Source organism: Hydra vulgaris, chromosome 13 (assembly GCF_038396675.1).
Source record: "Hydra vulgaris chromosome 13, alternate assembly HydraT2T_AEP".
NCBI classification, from domain to species: domain Eukaryota; kingdom Metazoa; phylum Cnidaria; class Hydrozoa; order Anthoathecata; family Hydridae; genus Hydra; species Hydra vulgaris.
In genome coordinates, this window is record NC_088932.1 from 37,166,526 (window position 1) to 37,191,302 (window position 24,777).

The 24,777-nt window shown below is 28.6% G+C and overlaps 1 protein-coding gene across 3 annotated transcripts in view; it reads left to right on the top strand.

Moving 5' to 3' along the window:
- LOC136089230 (uncharacterized) overlaps positions 1–24,777 on the top strand; it is a 164,470-nt gene that overhangs the window by 93,310 nt on the left and 46,383 nt on the right. For all 3 annotated transcript variants that reach the window (XM_065815022.1, XM_065815023.1, XM_065815024.1), the window contains one exon: positions 128–199. In XM_065815022.1, coding sequence (XP_065671094.1) covers positions 128–199 — 72 coding nt within the window. The remainder of the gene's footprint in view (positions 1–127; positions 200–24,777) is intronic.

Here is a 24,777-nt window from a genome sequence, read left to right on the forward strand (position 1 = left end):
GTATTATACATTATATGTATAATTTTTGTTTCACACATTTGGTAATATACCACATGAAACTTTACTTGTTTAGTTTTTTACAAACTAAACAAGTAAAGTTTCATGTGGTATATTACTTTATTAATAGTAAACGGAATCAATGTTCAAGAGAACGTGCCCGTCGAAACTGATGATCGTTCAAATGATGAAAATAAGTTGGGTATGTGTATTTGTTTTGCTGAGGAATAAAATAATAATTTTTTTTTTTTTTTTTGTTTTATTTCTAATTTAGTATAATTTTTTTTAAATTAGTGACTTTTATGAAAAATAATAAATTGATGACTATTATTAAATGTTATAAAAGTTAATAATTAACTTTTAAAAAAATAAAAAAATAACTAATAATTATTTGGAAAATTTTAAAAAGTTAAAAAAAGAAAAAATAATTAAGTTTAAAATAAATTTAGACTTAATTGCCTAATGTTTTTTTTTTAATAAATTTGTTGTGTTAAGGTTACAATAACTAATTCACTTTTCCTTCTAATAGTTAGTAATATAAATCATTTGTTTTATTTTTAATTTAAAGCATTTAATTTATAGATACATTTAATTCATAAAGATTATAATAAATATTTAATACAACATAAAATTTAAATTCTCAAAGAAACATTCTTAAACTTTGTTAATATAGCTCTGACTTGTTATTTAAAAACCATCAGAAAATATTTGATAACTTAAGGCTGTTTCAAATGATTTTATATTTAAAAATTGTTTTGTGGCAGTAAACTAAATTTTACTTGAATTAAGTTTTACAGTCTAGCCTTATACCTGATTTTTAATGGCTTGAATTCTTTTCTACCTGTCAAAAAGTTATTGAGGTGCGGAAATACTAATTATTCTTATGATGGTAGAGATATCATAAGTAGAATCACTTTAACTTATCTTTCTAAATAAATTAAAATCACTAATATTATAAGCCGTAAAAGTTATGTAACTTGCTATGCGCTATAAGAGCTAATGAAATTAAAGAAGAGAAAATAAAAAATACCGTTTCAAAATAAAATATATTTATTGGCAGCAAAAAAGCTGTATGAAAGGTTGTAAAAGGTTACAAAAACAAACGTACACTGAAAGAGTGTGGCTTCGATAGAGTTAAAAAAAAGGCATCTAATAACTCTTCGTCCAACCAATTAGTCAATTTATAGGTTAACAGCTTTATTCATCTTATACTCAAAATTTCATTTCAAAACTGTAAATAAATAATCATTTGCAATACTCCTTTTTGAAATTAGTCTGTTACAGAAGTACATCAATCGCACAATTTTTTGACGTGTGACCTGAGATTTTTATAATTTTAATAGACAAAAAGTATTTTAATTTTGTCACAAAAAAAACCATTATGTTAAAAAAAAAAATTATGTTTTATACATAGCTTTTTATATATAAGGTCACAAAAAACATTACGTATAAAAAGTTATATTTAATACATAGCTTTGCATAAAACGTAGCTATGTGTTAAATATAGGTACGTAGCTATGTATCAAATATAGTTATTACAAACTTGTTTTTTAGACAGGCTATGCTACCAACAGCGTTGATGAACCCTTGAGTTCAAGACAGCCATATTCCACTTCGAATTTTTCAACGGTTTTTTAAAAAAAGAAAATTATAATCAAGTTAGTTAGGGATGCTTTCTTATTTTATGAAAAATCTGCAGATTCTAAAAATATATCATTTTATATCTGCCGATATGATTCCTGCCTCCGTTTTTTACAAAACTTCTCTCAACGGAGAGAAGGTTAACAGAGAATGGTTTACCTGGAGTGGAATTGTAAAAGCTTTCGTTTGTTTTCCCTGCACTTCGGACAAAAGCATAATTTTGGGGCTGGATTTCAGTCTTTCCTCTTGATATGGAATGGCAGAATAAAAGATAATTGGCGAAAGTTAGGAGGAAAAGTTATAAATTATCAGTGTGATTTTCTACACAAAAATCACTACATTGTCTGAAAATCAGCTTTTGAAGCCTTAAAAAATTACACCGGGATTAATTCAGAAATGAGGCGTTTAATTGGTATAAAATTTTACGCTGTGTCCTTGACGACTTTCTCCATTTAGCTTCAATCTATGTTTTCGAGCTGTGTTAGCAGTTTATGTTCATAAAATAATTTTAACGTTGCTTGGAATATAAATCTAGATGTAATCTTTATTTCAATATTATGTTCATATTTGTAATCAAACATGGTGAACGAGTATGATAATAGTAATTTTTTAGCGACCCTTTGGCTGTTGGGGAAACACATTAAGGCACTTCAGTTCCATTCAAGGAAAAGTTTCTCGACACCAAAAACGAGGAACAAGAATGCAAGCGCACTATTTGAGCTGAAGAACTCAAAATGAGTTCATTATGGCATGTGGTGAAACTGTTTTTGCTGTTATTTTCGAAGAGGCCCACACAGACAACTATTTTTCCATTATTGTTGATGGAACTCCAGACGTGTCTCATACGGAACAAATCATTTTCGTTATTTGATTTGTTTGCCTAGGATCTGACAACCAATGGATAGTACAAGAGTATTTTCTGGAGGTACAAAATTTGGAGAAAAAACAGAGTCCTGACATTGCAAAGTTGATTATAGCTGACATGGCGAAGCTGATTATAGACGTTTTTATCAAAGCCGGATTGATTTAAGGAACTCTAGGGGCCAGGGCTATGATAGTACTGCTATTATGTCCGGTGTATATAAAGTAGTGCTTGCCATTGTTCTCGAAAAAATTCCTCAAGCTTTGTTTATACCTTGCAGTGCGCATAGTCTCAATCTAGCTGGCGTTCATTCTGCAGAATTCTCTACTGTATTCAAGAACTATATTGGCAACATCCAATCGATGTATAATTTTTTTAATAGTAGTCCCATGCGCTGGAAAATATTGATTGAGGCAACTGGGCAGTCCCTCCACCGACCGTCCCGAACAAGATGAGGTGTGAACATAGAGGATGTCCGGCCATTGTTGAAACAACCAAAAGAAATATTGAAGTCCTTAAAACTCCTTGAAGAACTTGATTTATAAAATCATCAATTGACTTTTGATGGGGCACTTAAAAAGTGGATTCAGTTATTTGAATTTATTGTCTTGACTTCTTTCTAGTTCAAGACTCTTCTATATGTCAACGATGTCTGCCTCCTTCTTCAATCAGAAAGCATTTCTTTGGATGATTAGAAAAAGTTTTTAAAGACTTTAATTGATGATCTTGACCAACTGCGTTCTTTTTGGCTCTGAATCCTCCTTCAAGCGAAACTGGTTGCATCGTTTGGGTTTTAAAATGATTTTGTTAAGAAGAGGACAAGGAAAGGGAAAGCACTTTACGGCGAGTCGATGAAAACAGCTCACTTCTTCGAAGACGAATCAAAGGGTTTTAAGGTGAACTATTTAATGTTGCTCTTGACACGCTGCTCCAGAAGATAAGATACAGAATGGATACAGCTCAAAAGTTGAAGGATGTGTTTTCGTTGATACTATGTTCTCTATCTCCTTCTAGTGATGAAGAAAAGCTTAGTCAGAAAGAAAAATGCAAAGTCTTCGCAAATCTCTGTGTTAATAATGTAAAAGAAGATGAGTTGATTGAAAAAATCTGTCATCCGAATGTTTTGAAGCTATCAAAGTCTTTCAGAAAAATAGAATCTCTTTCTTCTATCAAGTTGCTCAACAAAATCTACCAGAAAAATCTTCAGCCGATATTTTCTTCGATCTGCATTTTGCTTCGCATTTTTGATACAACCTCGGTTTCAGTGGTTGAAAGGAGAGCGCTTTTTCAACCACCAAATCCAAATTGCGACCAACAATATCTGAAGAACGCCTTACTAACCTTATGGTGATTTCAATTGAAAACGACCTTAAAAAAACTTTATTGTACAAAAATGTCATCTCTAGCTTCACAAAAGAAGAAAGCTCGCAAACTGAAATTAGTGTGATCTGACTAGTCTTCATAATTAACATTTTCTTGATGAAATATATAATTCCATTCATTTTAAATTGTATTTGTATTTTCGTTTTATCATTTGTAACTATTATGTTCAAATATAGAGTGTTTATATGCAGCGATAAATAATATAAAAACAATTATAATTTTCATTAAATTGTAATGTGATAGTGGAAATAGGGACAATAAACAGTGAAATTCAAGCTTAGTTCAAAATATTTTCATATTTATATATATATATATATATTAGACAGAGAATTTTATTCTACATAAGTTTAACTAAAAGTAACCAATAAAAAAGTAATCCAATTTAAAATATACTGTTAATAAATGTATATATATATATATATATATATATATATATATATATATATATATATATATATATATATATATATATATATATATATATATATATATATATAACTTTTATGCATATTATAATATTATATTTAAATATTTAGCTAGTAATTTAGAAAAAATTTAGCTTTAATTTGAACAAGAATAAATTGATTATATCATGAGACAGAGAATTTTATTCTACATAAGTTTAACTAAAAGTAACCAATAAAAACGTAATCCAATTTAAAATATACTGTTAATAAATGTGAACAAGAATATATTGATTATATCATGAGACAGAGAATTTTATTCTACATAAGTTTAACTAAAACTAACCAATAAAAACGTAATCCAATTTAAAATATACTGTTAATAAATGTGTTATGCTAAAAAACGCTCGTTTACCATACAGTATGGTGGTTACAACCTTTTAAAATCAAATATTATCTTTACCTTTCATTATTAAATTGCCGACGTTATATTTTAAACGTCTATAACGACGTCCAACGGAGGTCTCATAGACGTGCTTTTAAAACTGTGTAAAACCGATATCTGTAAGATGTTTTTGCCTAATCCTAATTCTTATTAAATGTCATTATTTCACTGACTGAAGATGAGGTGATAAATCTCATAAAAAGTTCCGTTAAAAATAGTAAAAGCCTTTGTCCCAATAGTCTAACAAATTTCTTCTAAAACTGATATCTCACAATTTCTCCAAACCTCTATGTAGAATGATAAACAGTTCTTTCAAAAGTTTTATTTTTCCAGAAGCATTTAAGGTAGCCAAAGTAATTCCTATACGCAAAGTTGGTTCTCTTCTAGACTTCTCAAATTACACTGTACAACAACGAAAAAAAAACGGAAATGGCATTGACACTACATTATGTATTTTGATTTGGAGATGATGTCCGTTTTGTTGGGTGACCCACCAATTTTGGTTAAATTCACATTTTCAAATTTTCGATTTTCACTATGAAAGTTGTCAATGTGATTTTTAATATATTTATTAGCAGTTGCTTATGATTTATTTATTAGCATTTCTTTATCATATACCTATTTGCATTTGTTTAATCTTGTATTAGACTTAATGTAAGTCTGTTTTATTTTAGATAAACTACAGTTAGACAAGTAATATATAGATATAATACAGCAAAACATTAAAAAATATTGAAACAAGAAATGCCCAGAACTTGTAAAAATCAAGCCGACAACTTTTGCTACATTAGTGGCGAACTGACTTTAAAGAGATGCAGACGAAGATTGACACCACATGTGAAAAAACTGTATGAACTATACTTTGGTTGCAATGTCGGCGACCAGGATAAGAGCTGGGCGCCTCATGCATGCTGTGTGAGGTGCGCTAGATCACTATCGTCGTGAGCGAACAGGACTGGTGGAGAATCAACATTTGGGGTGCCAATGGTGTGGCGTGAACCCCAAAATCATTGCTCAGATTGCTATTTCTGTTCTTTTAACATATCAGGTCGCAATTCTAAGGGTAAGAAAGCTATAGTGTACCCAAATCTACCTTCCGCTATTCGTCCTGTTCCTCATTCGGCTGAACTCCCTGTTCCTGAACCTCCATCGGAAATCCCAAACAAGGACAGTTCGGGATTCAGACGAGGATACTGATGACGATGATAGTTACGAGTTGCCAGAAGATAAGGGGCATAAACCCCACTTCATAACAGGATCTGACCTGAAAGATCTCGTTCGAGATTTATATTTAACAAAGCAACAGAGTGAATTGCTGGCTTCACGTCTCCAGGAGTGGCATCTGTTGGCTGGTGATGCAAGAGTGTCGTCATTTAGAAAGCGATCACGGGAACTGCAGCAATACTTCTCTATGGATGAAGAGCTTTGCTTCTGTAATGACATCAGTGGATTGTTTCATAATCTAGGAATACAATACGATTCATCTATGTGGAATTTGTTTATTGACGCATCCCTTTATAGTATTAAGGCAGTATTACTGCATACTGGAAATGTGCTGCCTTCCATTCCCATAACACATTCGGTAACCCTGAGGGAAAGCTATGTGAATATATTTCTTATTCTGGACAGAATTAAATAAAGAGATCACAGATGTCCATATGTGCAGATTTGAAAGTTGTTGCTATACTAATTAGATTGCAGGCTGGTTTTACTAAGTACATGTGTTTCCTCTGCAAATGGGATAGCAGGATGAAATCAGAACATTATATGAGGAAATGTTGGCCACAACGAGAAACATTTGAGGTTGGTTCCCATAACGTCATTCATGAACCTCTTGTGGATAAAGAAAAGATCATCTTGCCCAATCTTCACATCAATCTTGGAATCATGAAACAGTTTGTAAAGGCGTTAGATCACGACAAACCAGCATTTCAGTATTTTCAGACCAAATTTCCTAAAATCAGTGACGCCAAAATTAAAGAGGGCATTTTCATGGGGCCCCAAATACTAGAACTGATGCTGGATGAAACGTTTTTGGGAACGATGGATCAATATGAACTTGCAGCATGGGATGCATTCAAACGGGTGTGCCAGGGATTTCTTGGAAAACATATTGCACCAAATTACGCTGATTTGGTAGACAGATTAATTGCATCCTATCAACAACTGGGTTGTAACATGTCGCTGAAGCTCCACTTTCTTCATTCCCATCTTTCCTTCTTCTCTGTCAATGGAGATGTATATGATGAAAATGGCGAGCTCTTTCATCAGAGTATTGCCACAATGGAAAGCAGATACAAGGGAAAGTGGAGCCCCGCCATGCTTGCAGATTACTGCTGGAATTTGCAGCGCGATGAACCCAATGCAGCATTCAAACGCCAAGCTAAATACAATTAAATACAAGTAAATAATTTGTGTTAAAAGTGATAATAAACATGTTCATACACTTATTCATAAATATAGAAAATGCATCTTGCGTTACATCTTTAATTCGTTATTACAAAAAATTGTGACGTGCTACAGCATAACTGATTACATATTTGGAATCAGCACGTCTGAATTAATAAAGATAACCTAATTTGTTTCTTGCTTTTTTCAAAAAGTTAAAAATTGTTGTACAGTGTTATCGACCTACTTTTCTTTTTTTGGAGAAATGTAAATGTCTTAATTTTTTGGAGAAATGTAAATGTCTTAACAAAGACGAATATGGTTTTCGCAGCAAACACTTAGTAACTTATTCATTAATTGAAATAACAGAGAAAATTAGGCAAGCCATCGATAACAAACACTTTGCGTGTGGAGTGTTAATTGAGATAAAAAAAGCATTTTATTCAGTTGAGCATACAATCCTCGTTTAAAGACTGCAACACTACGGTTTTAGAGGTATTACTTTACTCTGGTTTTATCTCTTATCTTTGTAATAGAACACAATTTGTTTTAATTAATGGTACAATCTCAGAGCTAGCTCAGAAAAATCTTTTAAAGGTATTCCACAAGGCTAAGTTTCAGGTCCATTACCTTTTTCTTATTCAATGATTTACATTTTTTACTTGAATTTTCTACTGCGTGTCACTTTGCGGATGACACCAGTTTGATACTACTTAACAAATCACCTGAAAAATTTAAAAAAAAAATTAATAAATCACGATATAGCTAAAATTATTCATTTGACCCGTTCCAATAAATTATCTCTAAACTCTAAAAAAACAGAAGTTATTATAGTTAAACCTGTTCAAACTAAAATGAATAACCAACTAAATTTCCAATTAAGTGGGCAGAAAATAAATCTAGTTAACTCTATTAAATATCTTTGAATCAAAATAGACTCTAATTTATCTTTTGCATTGCATCTTCAAGACTTAGCATTGAAATTAAGCATGTTGAACGGCATGTAAGCTAAAATCCGTCATTAAGTTAATCATGAAACTTTGCCTAATATATTTCATGACATTTTTCACTCTCATCTCAGATATGCTTGTCAAGTTTGCGGATAATCTAAGCAATTTGCAAGACTAACTTATCTCTAAAACAAAGGTCTAAAGTTAATTTATTTCCAACCTACTAATTCAAACTGAAACAATTTATTTTTTATCTAAAGTCTTTAAATTATGTGATCTTATTCAGCTATCAAAGTGCTTTGTTTTGGAACCAAATTCACAATAACCTACCTATTACATTTATCAACATTTTTAATTATAGCAAAAATTGTAACTATATTCTATGATCTGCTTGCAACTTTAAGTTATCTGCACCTTCATATTGAACTGTTCGTTACTGCTATGAATCCATACAACATAAAAGCATAAAAACATAGAACAACCTCCCTTTCTAACTATATTCTCTTAAATCATTCTCAAAATTTAAAACTACTCCCTTTAACAACATTTTAGAAAAATATAGTTTATAAATCTTTTTTTAACTGAAATATTTTCATAAGTATTCTCTTCATCACTATTATTGCTATTATTCATATTATTTATTATTATTGTTATTTTTATCGTAATAAATATTATTATTCTTACAATTATTAATAATGTTATAATCATTTTTATATTAATGGTTATATGTTATGCTTTTATATTATTATTGTTGACGCAATTATTGTTATTATTGTTATCATTATTTTTATTGCTCTTGAAACTATTATTATTATTAAAGTATAGTATATACTTTTAAAATCCTTACTATTACTTTTAATCGCTATTATCACTGCTATTATTTTTATTTACTCCTACTTGTATTATTATTATTATCATTTTAATATTGTTAAATTTAACAGGTGTTTACCTCATATTAGTACCAATTGCTGTTTTTAAATATCCTTGATGTAACAACTTTATTCAAAATATATTTGATTTGATTTGATTTACAAAAATTTGATGCATCATATTTTGGATTTCCATTTAGTTACATAACAAAGTTGGAGCAATAAATAATTTTTTAGAAATATTTTTTGACATCTTGAACAAAACGTTTCTGTATGATCAATCCTTTGATAAAACTGGTATTTATTCAGCCCTTAAAATCTCAAAAGATCAAACAAATATTTTACAACTTTTATCACAAATCTTGCTAGTTTAATACAGCCTTTTTTTTAAAAAAAATTATATTACCCGGTTTCAATGACCTTTCTAGCAATTAAATTATTTCAAACAAAAAGCAACAATTGCAGATCTTTAATCCATATCTCTCTAAATCTATAAAGTAAGCAAAAGTATGCCGAAAATACAAAATTATTTATCAATCACATATAACTATAGGCCTATATCAGTACTTCCTGTGTTTTCTAAAATAATCGAACTTGTAAATTATAATAAAATCTTCTATGTTAATATAATTTTTTTTTTCCGGCAAAAAATAGTTTGGCTTTTGAACAAACCATTTAACTGAAGACATAATAAAAAAAAACAGCGAAGCAAATTACTAACGATTTTGGAAATAAGGACTTCATTTTTGGATTATTTATTGACTCATCAAAAGCATTTGATTCGATAGATCGCCCTATTCTTTTAGAAAAAGTAAATCACTACAAAGTGTGTACGGAAACTAAATTTCTTTCAATAACACTTTTAAGTCATTTTGAGAATTAACCAAAATTTTTGGAGATAAAATAGTCCCAGAAATGTTAGAGAAGAGTATATAAAGTTTTATTTGTGCATTGAAAAAGTAAAGTTTGTTATTGTTATTTCTTTTCTTTGCTTAAAAATAATTATTTCTTTCAAGTTAGAAGTGTTTTTACTATTTTACTTTAGGTAATGAATTTTTTTACTTCAGGTTTACACGCGGTAGTTTAGTGGCGCTCGCGTTGTTAACGAGAAATGCCGAATTCAATTACCGCGCTCATCTTGTTTGACTTCATAACTAAAAAACAACTTTTTTGGCTTAAAAATATAAAGTTTTACTATTTTTGTTATTAAAACCATATATATTAGTTTAAACTATATCATTAGTGTAACGTGTTAGAAAAATAATTTTTGGCATCAAGGCAGGTTTGAGTGTGTAAATATTTTTTGCCTAAGCATAAATTGACACCTAGCAATCAGAGTACATCAAAGTTTTGTACCCTGTAAATGCTGTAATTCGCCTCTTACATTCTTTATAAGCAATATATGTTTAAGGCAATGAATGCTAAAAACGCGCAACTCATTTTTGAATAATTTATAGGCCGCAGGGTTTTTCATAACTTGCAGCGTAATTTAATACGTTTGTGTTTTTACTGATTTAAAGTTACGTAACTGTTGGCTAAATAATTTTATAAAAGTTATCAACGGTTCGTTAGGAAATTTATATACTGATATAAAGTCAATATTTCCTAGAGTCCTTGGATACCAAAAATATTTACAACGGGCAGGACTCCTGACAACGGGTAAAAACAGGGACTTCTGGACTTCGGAATCTGAAATTCGAGTTCGCGTCCCTGGTAATAAGTGCTGTTAGTACATGTTCTTTATAATATTAAAAAATTTCTTAAACTCAGAAAAAGAATTTGTCAACTTATTTATACTAATTAGCAAAAGAAATATTTTTATTCATGCCAATCATTTAATTTAAATAATTTAGTTGAGCAGAAAACGATCAACGTTAATAATTTAAAAATAAATTTGGAAAAGATATATTCATCTTGGTGAAAAAAGATTTACTTCTTAAATATCACAATTTAGACAACTCTCTTTAAATGAATTAAGGGGTTGTCTATTAAATACGTCATCAATTTTTACCTCCCCCATCACCCCTTTTCCAACAATTTGTCAAACTTTCAAAGCCCCCCTTCTTTATAAAATTACGTCAATATTTGACTTCTACCCCCTCCCCTTTCCTAATAAGCAAATAAAATGTTTAGAAATAAAAATTTATTCAAGTTTAAACATATGAACATATTGCAAATGAATTTAACCGTTTAAAACGCTTGCTCTAAACAAAATTTTAATAACAATAAAAGCTATAGAAAAAAATAATTAACAAACTTTAACTTGAACATATTTCCTGTTTATATATACAAAGGCTTACTCAGAACAAAAAAAAGATAAAAAGAGTTTACAAAAATATACACCTCATGCTTTTAAAATTTAATTAATTTGAAATATATTATGAATATATTTCAAATTAATTAAATATTTAAATGTTTCAATCCTTTTCATTTTGACATAAGACCTAAGTAAATTTCACAATGAAAGCCAACTATATTTAATAAAGTTTATAATAACAAAAAAATGCATTCAACAAGTTGTATAAACCAGGGGTCGGCAACATTTTTTTTTTTTTTTTAGTAGATATTTTAGGTGCTCCCAGAAGTCCTTACGGTCTTATCACAGAGCACCGCGGGAGAGCATTTAACAGGAAGTTCACGCCTCCTTCCGTACCATTGTCGCTTGTTGGGCTAGAGCTGGCATCGAACCTAGGACCTCTGGGTTCTGAGCCAGAACTCTAACCACTGCGCCACGGCTGCTCAACATTTTGAGACGGAGAAGCAAAAACTTACAAATTACAAAAGAGAAATTGAAGATAGGTCAAGAAGGAACAACCTGAAAATCAACGGCTAAAAAGAAAAAGGAGTGATAGTGAAGCAAAAGTATTAAAGTTATTTGAAGAAAGGGCTTATCCCAGTGGGCACAGTACGTTTTTTAAACGTTCTTTGAACGTTTTAGGTTTAAACCTAATAAAAATATTAGGTTTAAACCTAATAAAAACGTCCAAAGAACGTTTTAAAAACGTACCGTGCCCACTGGGATATAACTGAAATGAGAAATGGAAAAAAAGTCCGATCTGCAGTAGTAAGATTGCTTAACTACAAATTTAAGGTAAACATTTCAAAAATCTCACTTTTATCAACGAGGATTATTGTGCAGAGACGGTACAAATAAGAAAGGAAATGCGGATGGAAATGAAAAAAGTTCAAGAAAGTGGGAAATTCGCGTATATATCATACGACAGTTGATCTCTCTTAATTGGTCTCTAAAAATAAAGTAATGTTATATATTTCTTTTAGCTTAACCGCGCCTTTTATTTTTATTTATATTAGTTTATTTAATTTTTTTTCGTTTTAATACAACTTTTGGAAATAGAGCACAGTTTCTCTTATAAATGAATATTAATGCTGAAAATGTCAACACGAATGATAATAACCTTGATAACTTTTTTAAAAGTCTTTTAGAAAGTGAGTACTATTAAATATCTAAATCTACTCAATATCTTTGCGAGAATAAGTATAGATTTTCAAATTTGCATATTAGTATTCTAAGTATGAATAAAAATTTCGAGAACTTAAAATTTTTATTGGAGGAACTTAATCATGAATTTAAAATAAATTGTTTCACGGAAACTTGTCTTGAAAGCAATAAAAAAAATTCTTATTTTGAGTTAACAAATTATGTATCAGTTCATCAAATGCGCGATGTTTGCGTAGGTGGTGGCGTAAGTATTTACATCCACAATTCTATTGATTTTATTAAAACTGTATTTATACTGTAACCAATATGGTTTTAAAAAAAAATTCTAAAACTTTCAAACATTCTAATTAAAAATAATTCTATGCATTTGTATTGGTTAAACATATATCATATGGAGTTAATAGTGATTGCTATACAATTGGGGTTTTTATTGATTTATCCAAAGCTTTCGGCAGAGTAAATCGTGAGATACTTTTAAAAAAACTGGAAAATTATGGTGTCAAAAATAAAAGCTTACTTTGGTTTAAATCATATTTAACTGACAGAAAACAATTTATAGTTAAAGAATTAAAATATTCAAAAAACAACCTCATAACTTTTTTAAACGTCTTTAGATTTTTCTTTTTTGTTTTTCCTTTACTTCTTATTTTCTTTTTTTATATATGTGGAAGTTTTCGTTTAAGTTCATAAAAGGCATCTTTGTAAATCGTTTTTTTATTTTTTATTTTATATTTTACGTTATTTTGTAAACTTATGAGGGCGTCAGTAATGCAAATAGCCAGATGACGTAATAAAATGCGTCTGTGTGCGTTTATTTAAAACAATTTTGGTCAAAAACGGTTTGTCTATTATTATATTAAAGCACGGCTGAAGCATCACTTGCTAATTAAGCCTAAGTGGAAATTTTCGGTGCAAGAAATTAAAAGCCTAATAAAACAATCTATGGTATCATTCAGCATATCAAACCAACAGATAATGTCAATCAGAAACATCTTTTAAATAAAGAAAGTTAAAAATTTTAAAAGCCAACAATATTGTTGGGTATTTTGAAGGATATACATATTTGTAATAAGTTTGCGAGCATCAGTCTTGGAGAAAATAGTGTTAAAAACTCACAAGTTCCTGATTTATTGTTAAACTCAAGTCCTGGTATTAGTTTTGAATATATATTTTTTATTATAAATTTCTTTAAATTTATATATATATATATATATATATATATATATATCCAGATCATGTTCAAGGGCTTGAGCAGCTGCAGCAACAACATAATTAACTTGCCGATCACTAATGTTAATGCGGTCAAGTGTTCGATTTAAGTCTGGAGTCAGAATGTTATTCCTTGCCATTTTTGGAGATGAGTGAGGTAGCTTTGTGGAAACGCTGAAAAGTTCATCATCAGATACAAACTCGTTTTCAAAAGCGGTAGAGTTTGAAGAATGTTCTGACAGTAGAGTTGAAGCGACCACTTCTTAGTATTTACTGGCATCTTTAGCATCCTTTTCTTTCTGTTTTAAATGTTTTACAACTCTTTTAATTTTTCGAGATTTCTATTGGTCCAAATGCTTATCCATACCTCCAAAACTGGAACTGGAGAGATCTTCTCGCTGGGATACCAGAAACGCTTTGTCTTCCTCATTGTGCATAATCTGCAATGCATCTGATCTTGCAACATCAAAAGGTTCATATAAATCATTTTTGAAAATTTCCTTTTTCATTCTGTATCCCTCAAAATTTGCAACTTTTTTTGAATGACTTGTAAACATTATATAACTTCAGCAATTTTTTGGCAGTATTAATAATAGTGGAGACTCATGCAGGAAATACAAACATAAGAAAAAGTGAAAGCAATTAAAAGTTGAATTGAATTAAAATTAAGAATTGAGGAACACTTAAAATTACAAAAAACTTCTCATAAAAATTAACATCAAAACTCATAAACTAGTTGCTTTAATGAAGCCAATAAAGATTCTTCTTTAGTATTAGACTATGCCCAAACTTCACATCACTTAAAACTCGAAGAAGTGTTATACATTATGTGTGAAAAATCTGATCTTAATAAACAGGTTTTTTAATTACACGCTATTACTCTAGCTCTAATCGACGTTTTTTATTACTCTATAATTTATGTATTACACTAATTATCTACATTTTCCATTATTCTATGACGTAGGTTTTCACACCTTTCATGTTTTCTTTTGTTTGACAAACAAATAAATTTAATGTTTGTTTTTACTATAAATTAAATAGTTTTTGCATTTAACAGTTTTATACTTGAAAATGATTGTTGCATAATCGAAACATGTTGTTAAAATTGAAAAAAACTGTTATAATTATTAGACTAATCAAAAAAACTTCGCAAGAAAATAATTTTTTACAAGAAACCGATGAACTTATTCAAACAATTTGATTTTGTTGAAAACCTTACCTTGAAAAACCCTTGAAATAAAAACTTATTAAACTTCAAAGTATCCAACAAACATGATCTACAATCATGCTTTCAATATTATTGACATGAAATAGTTTTATTGCTTTAACTAGTTGGAGTAACAAATGAAGATAGAGAATTTAAAAGCTGAATTGCAGAATAACTGTATTTAGCCCGCACCCATTATATTATTCTTTTAACTTGCCTAGATAAACCCTTTTTACTTGACATCAACAGCAAAAAAATTCAAATAACTAACAAAATTGTTCGTGTTTGCATTTTCTATATATTAAATGAGATTTGTGATTTCTACTAAAGCAGTTTAGACACAAAAAAGCAAAAACAGACTAATCTTGAGGACCTTATGCTATTATCTTGCACTTCCAAAAAAAAAATTCCAGTATAAGTTCCAAAACAAGTCTTAGACGTTTTGCTACAAGGTTGTTTGGAAATTTTATATGATAGTGCAGCTCAAGTAAAATTAGACTGTATATTAAAAAAAATACGTCAAAGGTTTTTCAATAAAATCAAATTAAACGATCAATCTTTCATAACGTTATTAAAAAAATTAAAAAAGTATTTTTTTTTTCTTTTTTTTATCCTGGTTTACCATCTTATACAACTTTTGAACTGATTATCAGTGAAGATTAATGATGAAGTTAATATTTTTTCATAATGTTTTTAGTACTTTTTTTAAATTAAGGCAATTTTATATGGAATAACCAAATTTCTATATATAAAATATCAATAAAATAACATATTATTTTTGATTCAATTTTGTTCTGCTTAAATTGTTAAAAAAAATTTTTATATCTACAACTTGTCATGACTGTTAACTAATAGAGCCCATTGTTGCAGAACGTATTAAAAATTACTTATTAATTATCTAAAAAAAAATTAGTGTTTCCTTATCTCCTTCAGTTTTTTAAAAAAGCAAACTTGTGCGTGCTGACGATTTTTGATAATTTTATTCATATCTTCATGAACATGCAGTATATCGTCAAAGGTGATTGAATCCCACTTAAAACGAATTTTCACTAAAAAATGACGGAGCTGATACTGTTAATAACAAAAAAAAAAATAAAGATTAAAAAAATAGACTAGAACCTTATTTTCAAACTAATGAAGACAGTTCTTATTTACCATTTCATAATAATTTTCTTTTTAATAAAATAGATTTGTTCCTACAGTTATTCATTTGAGTTTAGAATAATATTAATTTTGTGTTACTAAGATCAAAATATTGCTAAAAGTTTTAGGGATTCTCCCGACCATTTTCTCATTACTATATTTGATATAATCATGTATTCATTTTATTTTACAATGATTCACACTCATGGGACCCAATATCCTCTAAACATATCCTTATTCTATGACTTTTTACGTACCATAAACATTTTTACCTAAACATATTTTGCAATGAACAGCATAAAAATAATTTCAAACTTTTAAGCTATCATTTAATTTTATTGCTTTGTCGTTTGCAAACTTCCTTTTTATTAGTGAAAGGAAACAAAGTTCAAGAGAATTTCAGTGTACAATCCAAAAATTGTACAGATGATAAATGTTAATCGTAGTAGTAATAGCCTTCAATTTCTAATAAACTTGTTTATTTTGTTAATGAATATAACAACTTATATTGAATATATATATATTTTCATTTTAACTAACTTGCAATTTTAAATTAAATTACTTTTTAAAAATAACTTTTTTACTAATCTTAACACTAAGCGTTCTACAAAAAATCAAAACATTTTGATTTTTTTGTAAAAGGTTTTATTTTTAAAGATTAGAAGTTGACAAATTAACTTACAGAAACTCAGATTTTATTTTTTATTATTTACGCGCTGTTTTAAAAGATGGCATTTATTTGAAGATTAAAAACAATAACAAATAAAACTTTTATTACGATAACAAAGATAAGACGCAAAGTTTACATAACATGAACATTTGGATATTGAATTTTTGGATTGGATACTGAAATTTTTTAGTTTCTGTGTAATAAGAAAAAAATAACAAATATCACCAAAGCGATGCTTGACCAAATTTTGCAAACTACATCACCAAAACGACGTCAGACAAAGCACCTGTCGATTTATAAAATGAACATGCATCTGAATTACGAAATATTAAAAATTCAAATAAAAGTATTCTAGATTTGTATAAACCAGTTTATGAAAAAGAAATAAATTAACTGAAAAATGAAAAGGCACACTTGAGACTACAAATGACACAAAACACAACTAGACAAGCACTAATTGAAAAAACAATTATTAGCGGTCCAGTTGCATGGTTATCAATAGTAAAGAACGAGAAACAACACCAAATAAACGCAGCAATAAATGAAGAAAAAGATTGAGATAAAAGAAAGAAAAGTATAATCATATCGGGTATTACAGCAACAGTTACTGGGACCGATGAGGAAAAACAAGCAAAAACTGAGAAACAAGTTACTCAAATATTTAACTATATAAGAGCAGCCACCAAAAATATTAGTTATAGTTAGTGACGAGTCAGAGAGAAACCCAATATTGGCCAAGGCAAAAAAACTTGAGGATAAAATGAACCTACAGTACAAAGATATTTTTACTTCACAAGATATGATACAAGCAGAGCATTATGAAAATATGGAGCTCAGGATATTAAGAGACTCAAAAAATGCGGCGAGAAGACCAAATGATTCCTTTCGATATGAGATACGTGGAACCAGGCTTTTCAAGTTTAAATGTAATGTTGTGAACGGAAAAAAAACGGAGTAGTACTAACAAATACCTACAATGTATATACCAATGTAACATCACTTGGCAAAAATAATTGGAAAATGATTTTACCTCCTCATACTTTTTATTTTAATTTGACAGATAGTTTAATTTTTTCAATTTGAAGGCGTTTTTCTAAAAGGGTATTAGTTAATTTTTTGCAACTTTGAATTGTGAAAAACAGCCACCATAAATTAATTACGTAACAGACCAACCATAACCCGTATTACGGGTTGCTTTCTGCTAGTATAAGAGCAATTGTACAAATTAAACAACCTTGCATCATAACAATTAAGTATTGGTGATCTGGACGGCAAAATAGAACAAATATGGGCTGTCGTTGTAATTAGAATTATACTTCATTAGATGTATATATTGACCAAACGATCAAATAGACATAAATAACCTTAGACAAATTATACATGGTGCAAAAAATTAGGTAGATGTTAAAATATACGCAGATATAGCAATACTAGGCGATTTCAGTTTTCCATACATTTTCTGGAATAACGGATATTTTGAGAATATAAACAGGAGGGACAAATCAATGGAACACATATTTCCCGATATAATAAACGACGAGTTTTTATTCATTATGGAAAGGGATCCCATTATAGGGGCATACTTTTTTGTAGCACACGTCACTGACAAACAAAAAAAAAATCAAAAGCACTGCAAAAATAATTGCAGATGACACCAAAATCTCATCAGTCGTAAATTCAATTAAGGACGTTAAAATAATTTAAAGAGACTTATTTAATACAAAAGAGTGGTCAGAAAAATGATTAATCAAACTGAACGAGAGTAAATGTGTGGTAAAAACAACATAAAATTCAATTACATAGTTAATGGATTATAAGCTTACAATTTGACAAATGAACGTGATCTTAGTGTAATTTTTGATACTTCACTGAAATGGAAGAAACACATAGTAACATGTTCATCAAAAGGTGATGCAATAATAGGGATGATAAAAAATACTTTTGTCCATTTAGAACAGCATCTTGTCAAGCAATTGTACTCAATTTTTGTTAGACCTCTGATTGAATTAGCAGCACCTCTTCAATCACCATTTATCAAGCGTAAACAATATCAAGAAGAAGTTAGACATATATTTAGCATTATAAAATAATTTAAAACACTATCAACGCCATGAATGTGGACCTTCAGACGGTCATCTGAACTAGGATGACGGAAGTTACGTCACAACTTCCTTTTGGAAACCTCTGTTTCAACATTTGAATGAAAAGAAACTATTGCATTGATTTGTCTTTGTTTTTATTTTAGCGGTTTTATTTATATATATATATATATATATATATATATATACATATTTATTTATTTATTTATATATATATATATATATATATATTTATATATTATACTTGACAACGAGGGTATCTATACTCCCTTGAAATATTGTATAAAAATTAACTCAAAAAATAAAGAGTTGCATCAATAATAAAAGCTTTTATTTAACTAGTAAAAACTCTTTTTATTTGAATGTCAAACAAAGTAATTACTACCTTTTTGACGAACTAACTTGAATAAGTGTATTTAACAGTATTTCCAATTTTGACGAGAAGCTTAAAAGACTTTTTAAACATAATTGTATTGTTTAATATTTGTTGCTGTTGATCTGATGCTATGAAGTAGATTTTTTCTACAGCTTAGTTTCTCCATAGCAGATGCATTTTAAAAAGCAAGATTGAACCTACAGAAACCTATTCAACATACTTCTCAACATGTTTGTGCATTTGTGATAATTTTTGATAAGTATTTATTGAATTTCCTAAAAAATAAAAGAATTCATATTATTAATACTTATAATATATATATATATATATATATATATATTATTTATATATATATATATATATATATATATATATTTATAAATGATTAAAAGTCAAGTACAGACAATCATACCATTACTAGCAGAAAGCAACCCGTAATACGGGTTATGGTTGGTCTGTTACGTAATTAATTTATGGTGGCTGTTTTTCACAATTCAAAGTTGCAAAAAATTAACTAATACCCTTTTAGAAAAACGCCTTCAAATTGAAAAAATTAAACTATCTGTCAAATTAAAATAAAAAGTATGAGAAGGTAAAATCATTTTCCAATTATTTATCATTATTTGAGTAATTTACAACTGACATTGGTCATATCAGTGTGTAAGGCAGTGCCATTTTCCTCGACATTACAAAGTTCAACACAACACGTTTTTAATTACTGACACAAAATGATAACACTTCATATTGCTTTAAAGTGACAAAAAACTAAAGCTTAAGTCTCGTTATATTATTTATAACATGAACTTTGATTAATTAATAAAATTGAATTAATAAGATTAAATAATAAGAAATGATCGTAAATTATACAGGTATTATTAATATTTTGGTATCCTCGTGATACATTTTTCTTTAAAAAAGAAAATTGTCTTTAAAACGTTAAATGCACACAACTAATTAAATTTATTAAAATTAACCCAGCAATTGAGTACAAGTACGTTTGAAACAAAAAAAAAATTTAATTTACAATCAAACAAATGTGTTTAACAAATTAAAAAAAAATATATAAACTTTGATCTTCTATATTGCATTAATGCGTCATATGAGAAACCTATAATAAAAATTGTAACAGATAAGTAGACATACAAAAAAAAAAAAAAAAAAAAAAAAAATGGAAAACAATTTACCTGCTTTTCGGTAGCCTGTTGTTATACTTAAGTTGCTGTCACGATGCAGCTTGTCGGTGTTGTTTTATGACGTTATTTCATGTTGGCTTTTAGTAAACTTTAGTTTAGTTTAAAAGACATCACAATAGGTTTAAAATATTTAATTTAAAAAAGAAAATAGCAAATGCTTCAAGAAGCCAAACTATAAACATTAAATATAAAAAATCAAATTGAGATATAAATAAATTGGATTTATAAAGCTAAATATATTGTCTTGACTTATAGTAAATTTTAAAAGCAGTGTTTTCAATAAATTAAACTGCCAATTAATTTTTTTAACAATAGAATGTAGCATAATTATATTGTGATAATTGAGTAATAAATCAATAAATCAATAAATTCAATAAATCAAACTATGTTTAAGTTTAATTGGTGAAAAATAAATAAAATTTTAACTAAAAAAAACCAAAACAAATCAAATAGACAGCATAATATATTATTAAAAGTAAATTATAAGTTAAAAAAAATTTATATAAATTAAAAAAAAAAAAATAATAAATTAAAAAATAAACGTCACCAAAAAAAAAAAGCAGCATAAAAAAATTGTAAATATCTTCACTGATAGAAAGCATTTACAACCGTTTGGTTGCTGTTTTTTCTTCGGCGTCTCCCAACACTCCGGTATGGATGAGCCCTCCTTCAAATGGAGGGCTCATCCATACCGCCATTACTACACCACTTATTGAAGGACCTCTCTGAAAGAGGCTCATGGTGTTGGGAGCGATACATTCTGTACTGCTCAAATGTTAACGAATCTAAAATCACAAAAAGCTCTCAAATTTTAACGACTGTAAAATTACAAATGGAAAAATATGTAATAAAAATTATTAATAAAAATTAAAAATTTGCAATTTTATGTAATCAAAATAAAAAGCATAACCTCACCATTTTCACAAGACAAAGAGGATGCTAAAAATAGGGTTAAACGTGCAAATATATAAAATTAATATATAAAACACAGCCATACCAGTTATGCTACTACCAGACACTAAAGACAAAAAATATACAGAATAATCGATAAAATAATATTTACATATAAATAAATATATAATAGTTATTTTTTTACCTATTCCAATCATTTCTTTTATAAAATTGTCTAAAGTAAGAAAAAAGATAACTGAAGCTAAAACTAACAAAAAGTGAAACTAAAAATAACTATAAACTAAACCAAAACTATAAACTAAAATAAACTTGAAATCATAATATCTGTACCTCAGAAGACAAAGGTCAGTTGTCCAGTTTTTGGTGAAAATGAGTTATGTATGAAACCTTTTTAGTTTTTTCAGTATCTATAGAGGTATAAAGACTGTAGTCCTATGACGATGTAAAACAAAGTTGGGTCAATATAAAAGGTCTGGTGTCCCCACAATGTTCAAAGGAAAAACGTCTGTTATCCAAATATGACTTTTCACTTTTTTTATTTAACTTTTTATTTATTTTTTGTCAAAATTATATATCATGTGCCTTAAGACAAATTAAATAAAACACGAAAAAAATTAACATAAATTTAACCATCAAGAATAAGCCAAAAAAGACTAATTATTTTACTATTTTCTCTTTTCTGGACAATCTCTAAAACGTGAAAACCAACCTTTGACTTCTGAGGCACAGATATAAACGCTTCATTTATTTAACTATACTAATCATATAATTTATACTTAGTTTTTGTTACAACTCTCCTGGAAGAAAAAATAAAATAAAGCTAAAGTATTTGAAGTTTCAAAATTCCAGTTACAGTACAAATAAACAAATTTCTATTAACAAATATTTAGCAAAAACACTGACCTATTTCACCCTTCAATTCTTTGTTTAAACAATAAAAGCACTTAAATGTATAGACGTTAAAATATCTATGTAATTTTTTTAAAATAAATCCACATAACTAATGCAACTAAAACCTTTATTAGCTCTCTCTTATTTAACTAAAGAAAATAAATCCTAATTAAACTTACTTGATATAAAATGATAAAAACCTGTCTTACAAAGAATTTTAAATTTCTTCTCTTTATTATTACTAACATAACAACAATCTAAAAAAGTGTTTACTTCATCATGATTATTTTGTTCATTTATTAAAATATTGGCACAGTCGTGACCCTTGTATATGTATTTGTATAAATATTTTGCAGCCTTAACACGCCCTGGTCTAACATTATGATCATTTCCAAGGTTGTTTACATGTTCGTGTAAGGCATCATACTGCTCAATTTTCAGTTTGTTTTGGTTATTTCTGATGAAAGCAAGGCGCTGGCTTTCAATTTTAACATACGCATCAACAGCATGTTGCTGAAACACTTTTTTTGCCATAAAAGAGTGAATAAAAAAATTGTCTCACTGAAAGTTTATTATTGTGATACTGAGATAATGTAAAATGATTTCTAACCAATGTAGCACAGGGTTGTGAACCAATTGATTATGCCAACCTGCATCACCACTTGGAAAAAATAGAAGATAAAACAAAGGATCTAAGTTGGCAGACATACTTTATATAGTTTTGAGAGGATGACCTCTTGGGTAAATAACAACTTCCCTGGACGCAGGTGGTGCACCATCTTCACCAACAAATACAACTGCAATTTTATTATGTAGAAGAATATCATAGCGACGTCCATCTTGCCCTTCAAGTAAAGAGATTTTTACGACTGACACTGAGCGACCTTCTAGAGCTGCTCGACGAATTTCTTCATCTTCCACTTCAGCCATGTTTTTAAATGCAAGAGCAAATGGGTTCTCTTCACTAATAACAGTTTTCAATTGAAACATTAAATCATTTAAGCAAAGATCATTACCACGTTGTTGCGTTCTAAAATGTATTGCTGCAAATGGATCATAGATGTATAGTTGACAATATGTCGGCGGAACATCTTTAATTGGCCTAAGAATACCTATACGATGAAAAACTTGACCACATATTCTAAAACATGGCGGCCCATGATTCATGGGTTGAACTACATTAGCTTTAAATGAAGCAAAAGAAAGACAGTCGTTATAGTTTCTAATACATTAAAAAAAATTCAGATTGGCATTTCCATCTGCATGATTTGCGGATGGAAATCTGCAAAACTACCTTTCCATTATGGCAACATAAAAAATGTGTTCTATCAGGAAATTTCTCAGCACCACAATGCTGACAAATACAACTTATTTCTCCTAAACAATTACAATCTGGAATAGTATTACTTTTTGCTATAGAATGCATACTTGCGTATCTAGCAGCATATCTAGTATATTGTCGACTATTAATTTCATCTCGCCTAAGTCTATCTCTTTCATTTCAGCAACGATTATTTTCAACTCGCCTAACCAAGGTCTCCTCATTTGGGTTCAAGTTATTTGCTGCTTGTCAAGCAGCATTTCTAGCATTTTGTTAATTATAAATTTCAATAATTTTGATTGAAAGTAGTAACAAAAGATCTTAAACGAATCCTGAAGATTGCGATCTTTCCTATATAATTTTTTTTTCTTCTCTAAATAACACGCACAAATAATTTTTATATATAACAAACTGTCATTTAAAATAAATTATACAATAATCTTTTGACTTTAAAAAAATATTTATATCAGCTTGAAGATGTTTGAAAAAAAATATATAAAAAAATAAATTATTAAAAATATGCAATTCTAATAATAAACATACTGCTAACACAGAAAAATAAAATAAAAACGTTGTAAAGCCTTTTTTGCAAATTTATATATTATTTATTCAAAAAAATTATAAGTAAACGTTTTTAAAAAACTAACAAAGTTGTTCAATATTTTGTTCTTCTATACCATATAAAAACATCATCTGATAAATCTAAAATAAAAAATGTAATAAATAAGCAAATAAATAAGAAAAACGTTACATACAAAAAATGAAAAGTAAGCTGTTGTGATTTACCAGAGTAGTAGTTGTAAAATATTATTGTTTCATGTTAGGTTTTACAAAATAGTTTATGCTGGAACATCATGATTCAAAAAATCATGTAGTAAACAGCACTAAAGACAAAAAATCAAGTTGAGATAAAACATATTGTGTATATGGCAAAATAATTTGTCTTGGCTTTTAGTGAATGTTTAAAAGCAGTGATTTTTAATAATAAAATTACCTATCTATCATTTTTAACAATAGAAACCAACGTGAAAGTAAGCCAAATGTCTATTAACTCAAAAAAGATAACAAAAAAACAACATCACAGCAACAACACTCAACAATAGCACACACCATAAGTTAATATAATATGCATATAACATTACTTAAGTAACATAACATTCATATATAACAGAACATAAGTAACAACATTACGCAAAATGTTATTAAAATACATTATGTATTTTTAGAATAAATAATAATAAAGGCTTGAAAACACTAAGACCTAAAATAGTAACAGTTTGACACTAAACACTGTTATGTAACCCTCTGTTATAAGTTGGTAACCCTCTGTTATCACTTGGTTGGCAAGGTTGACAAA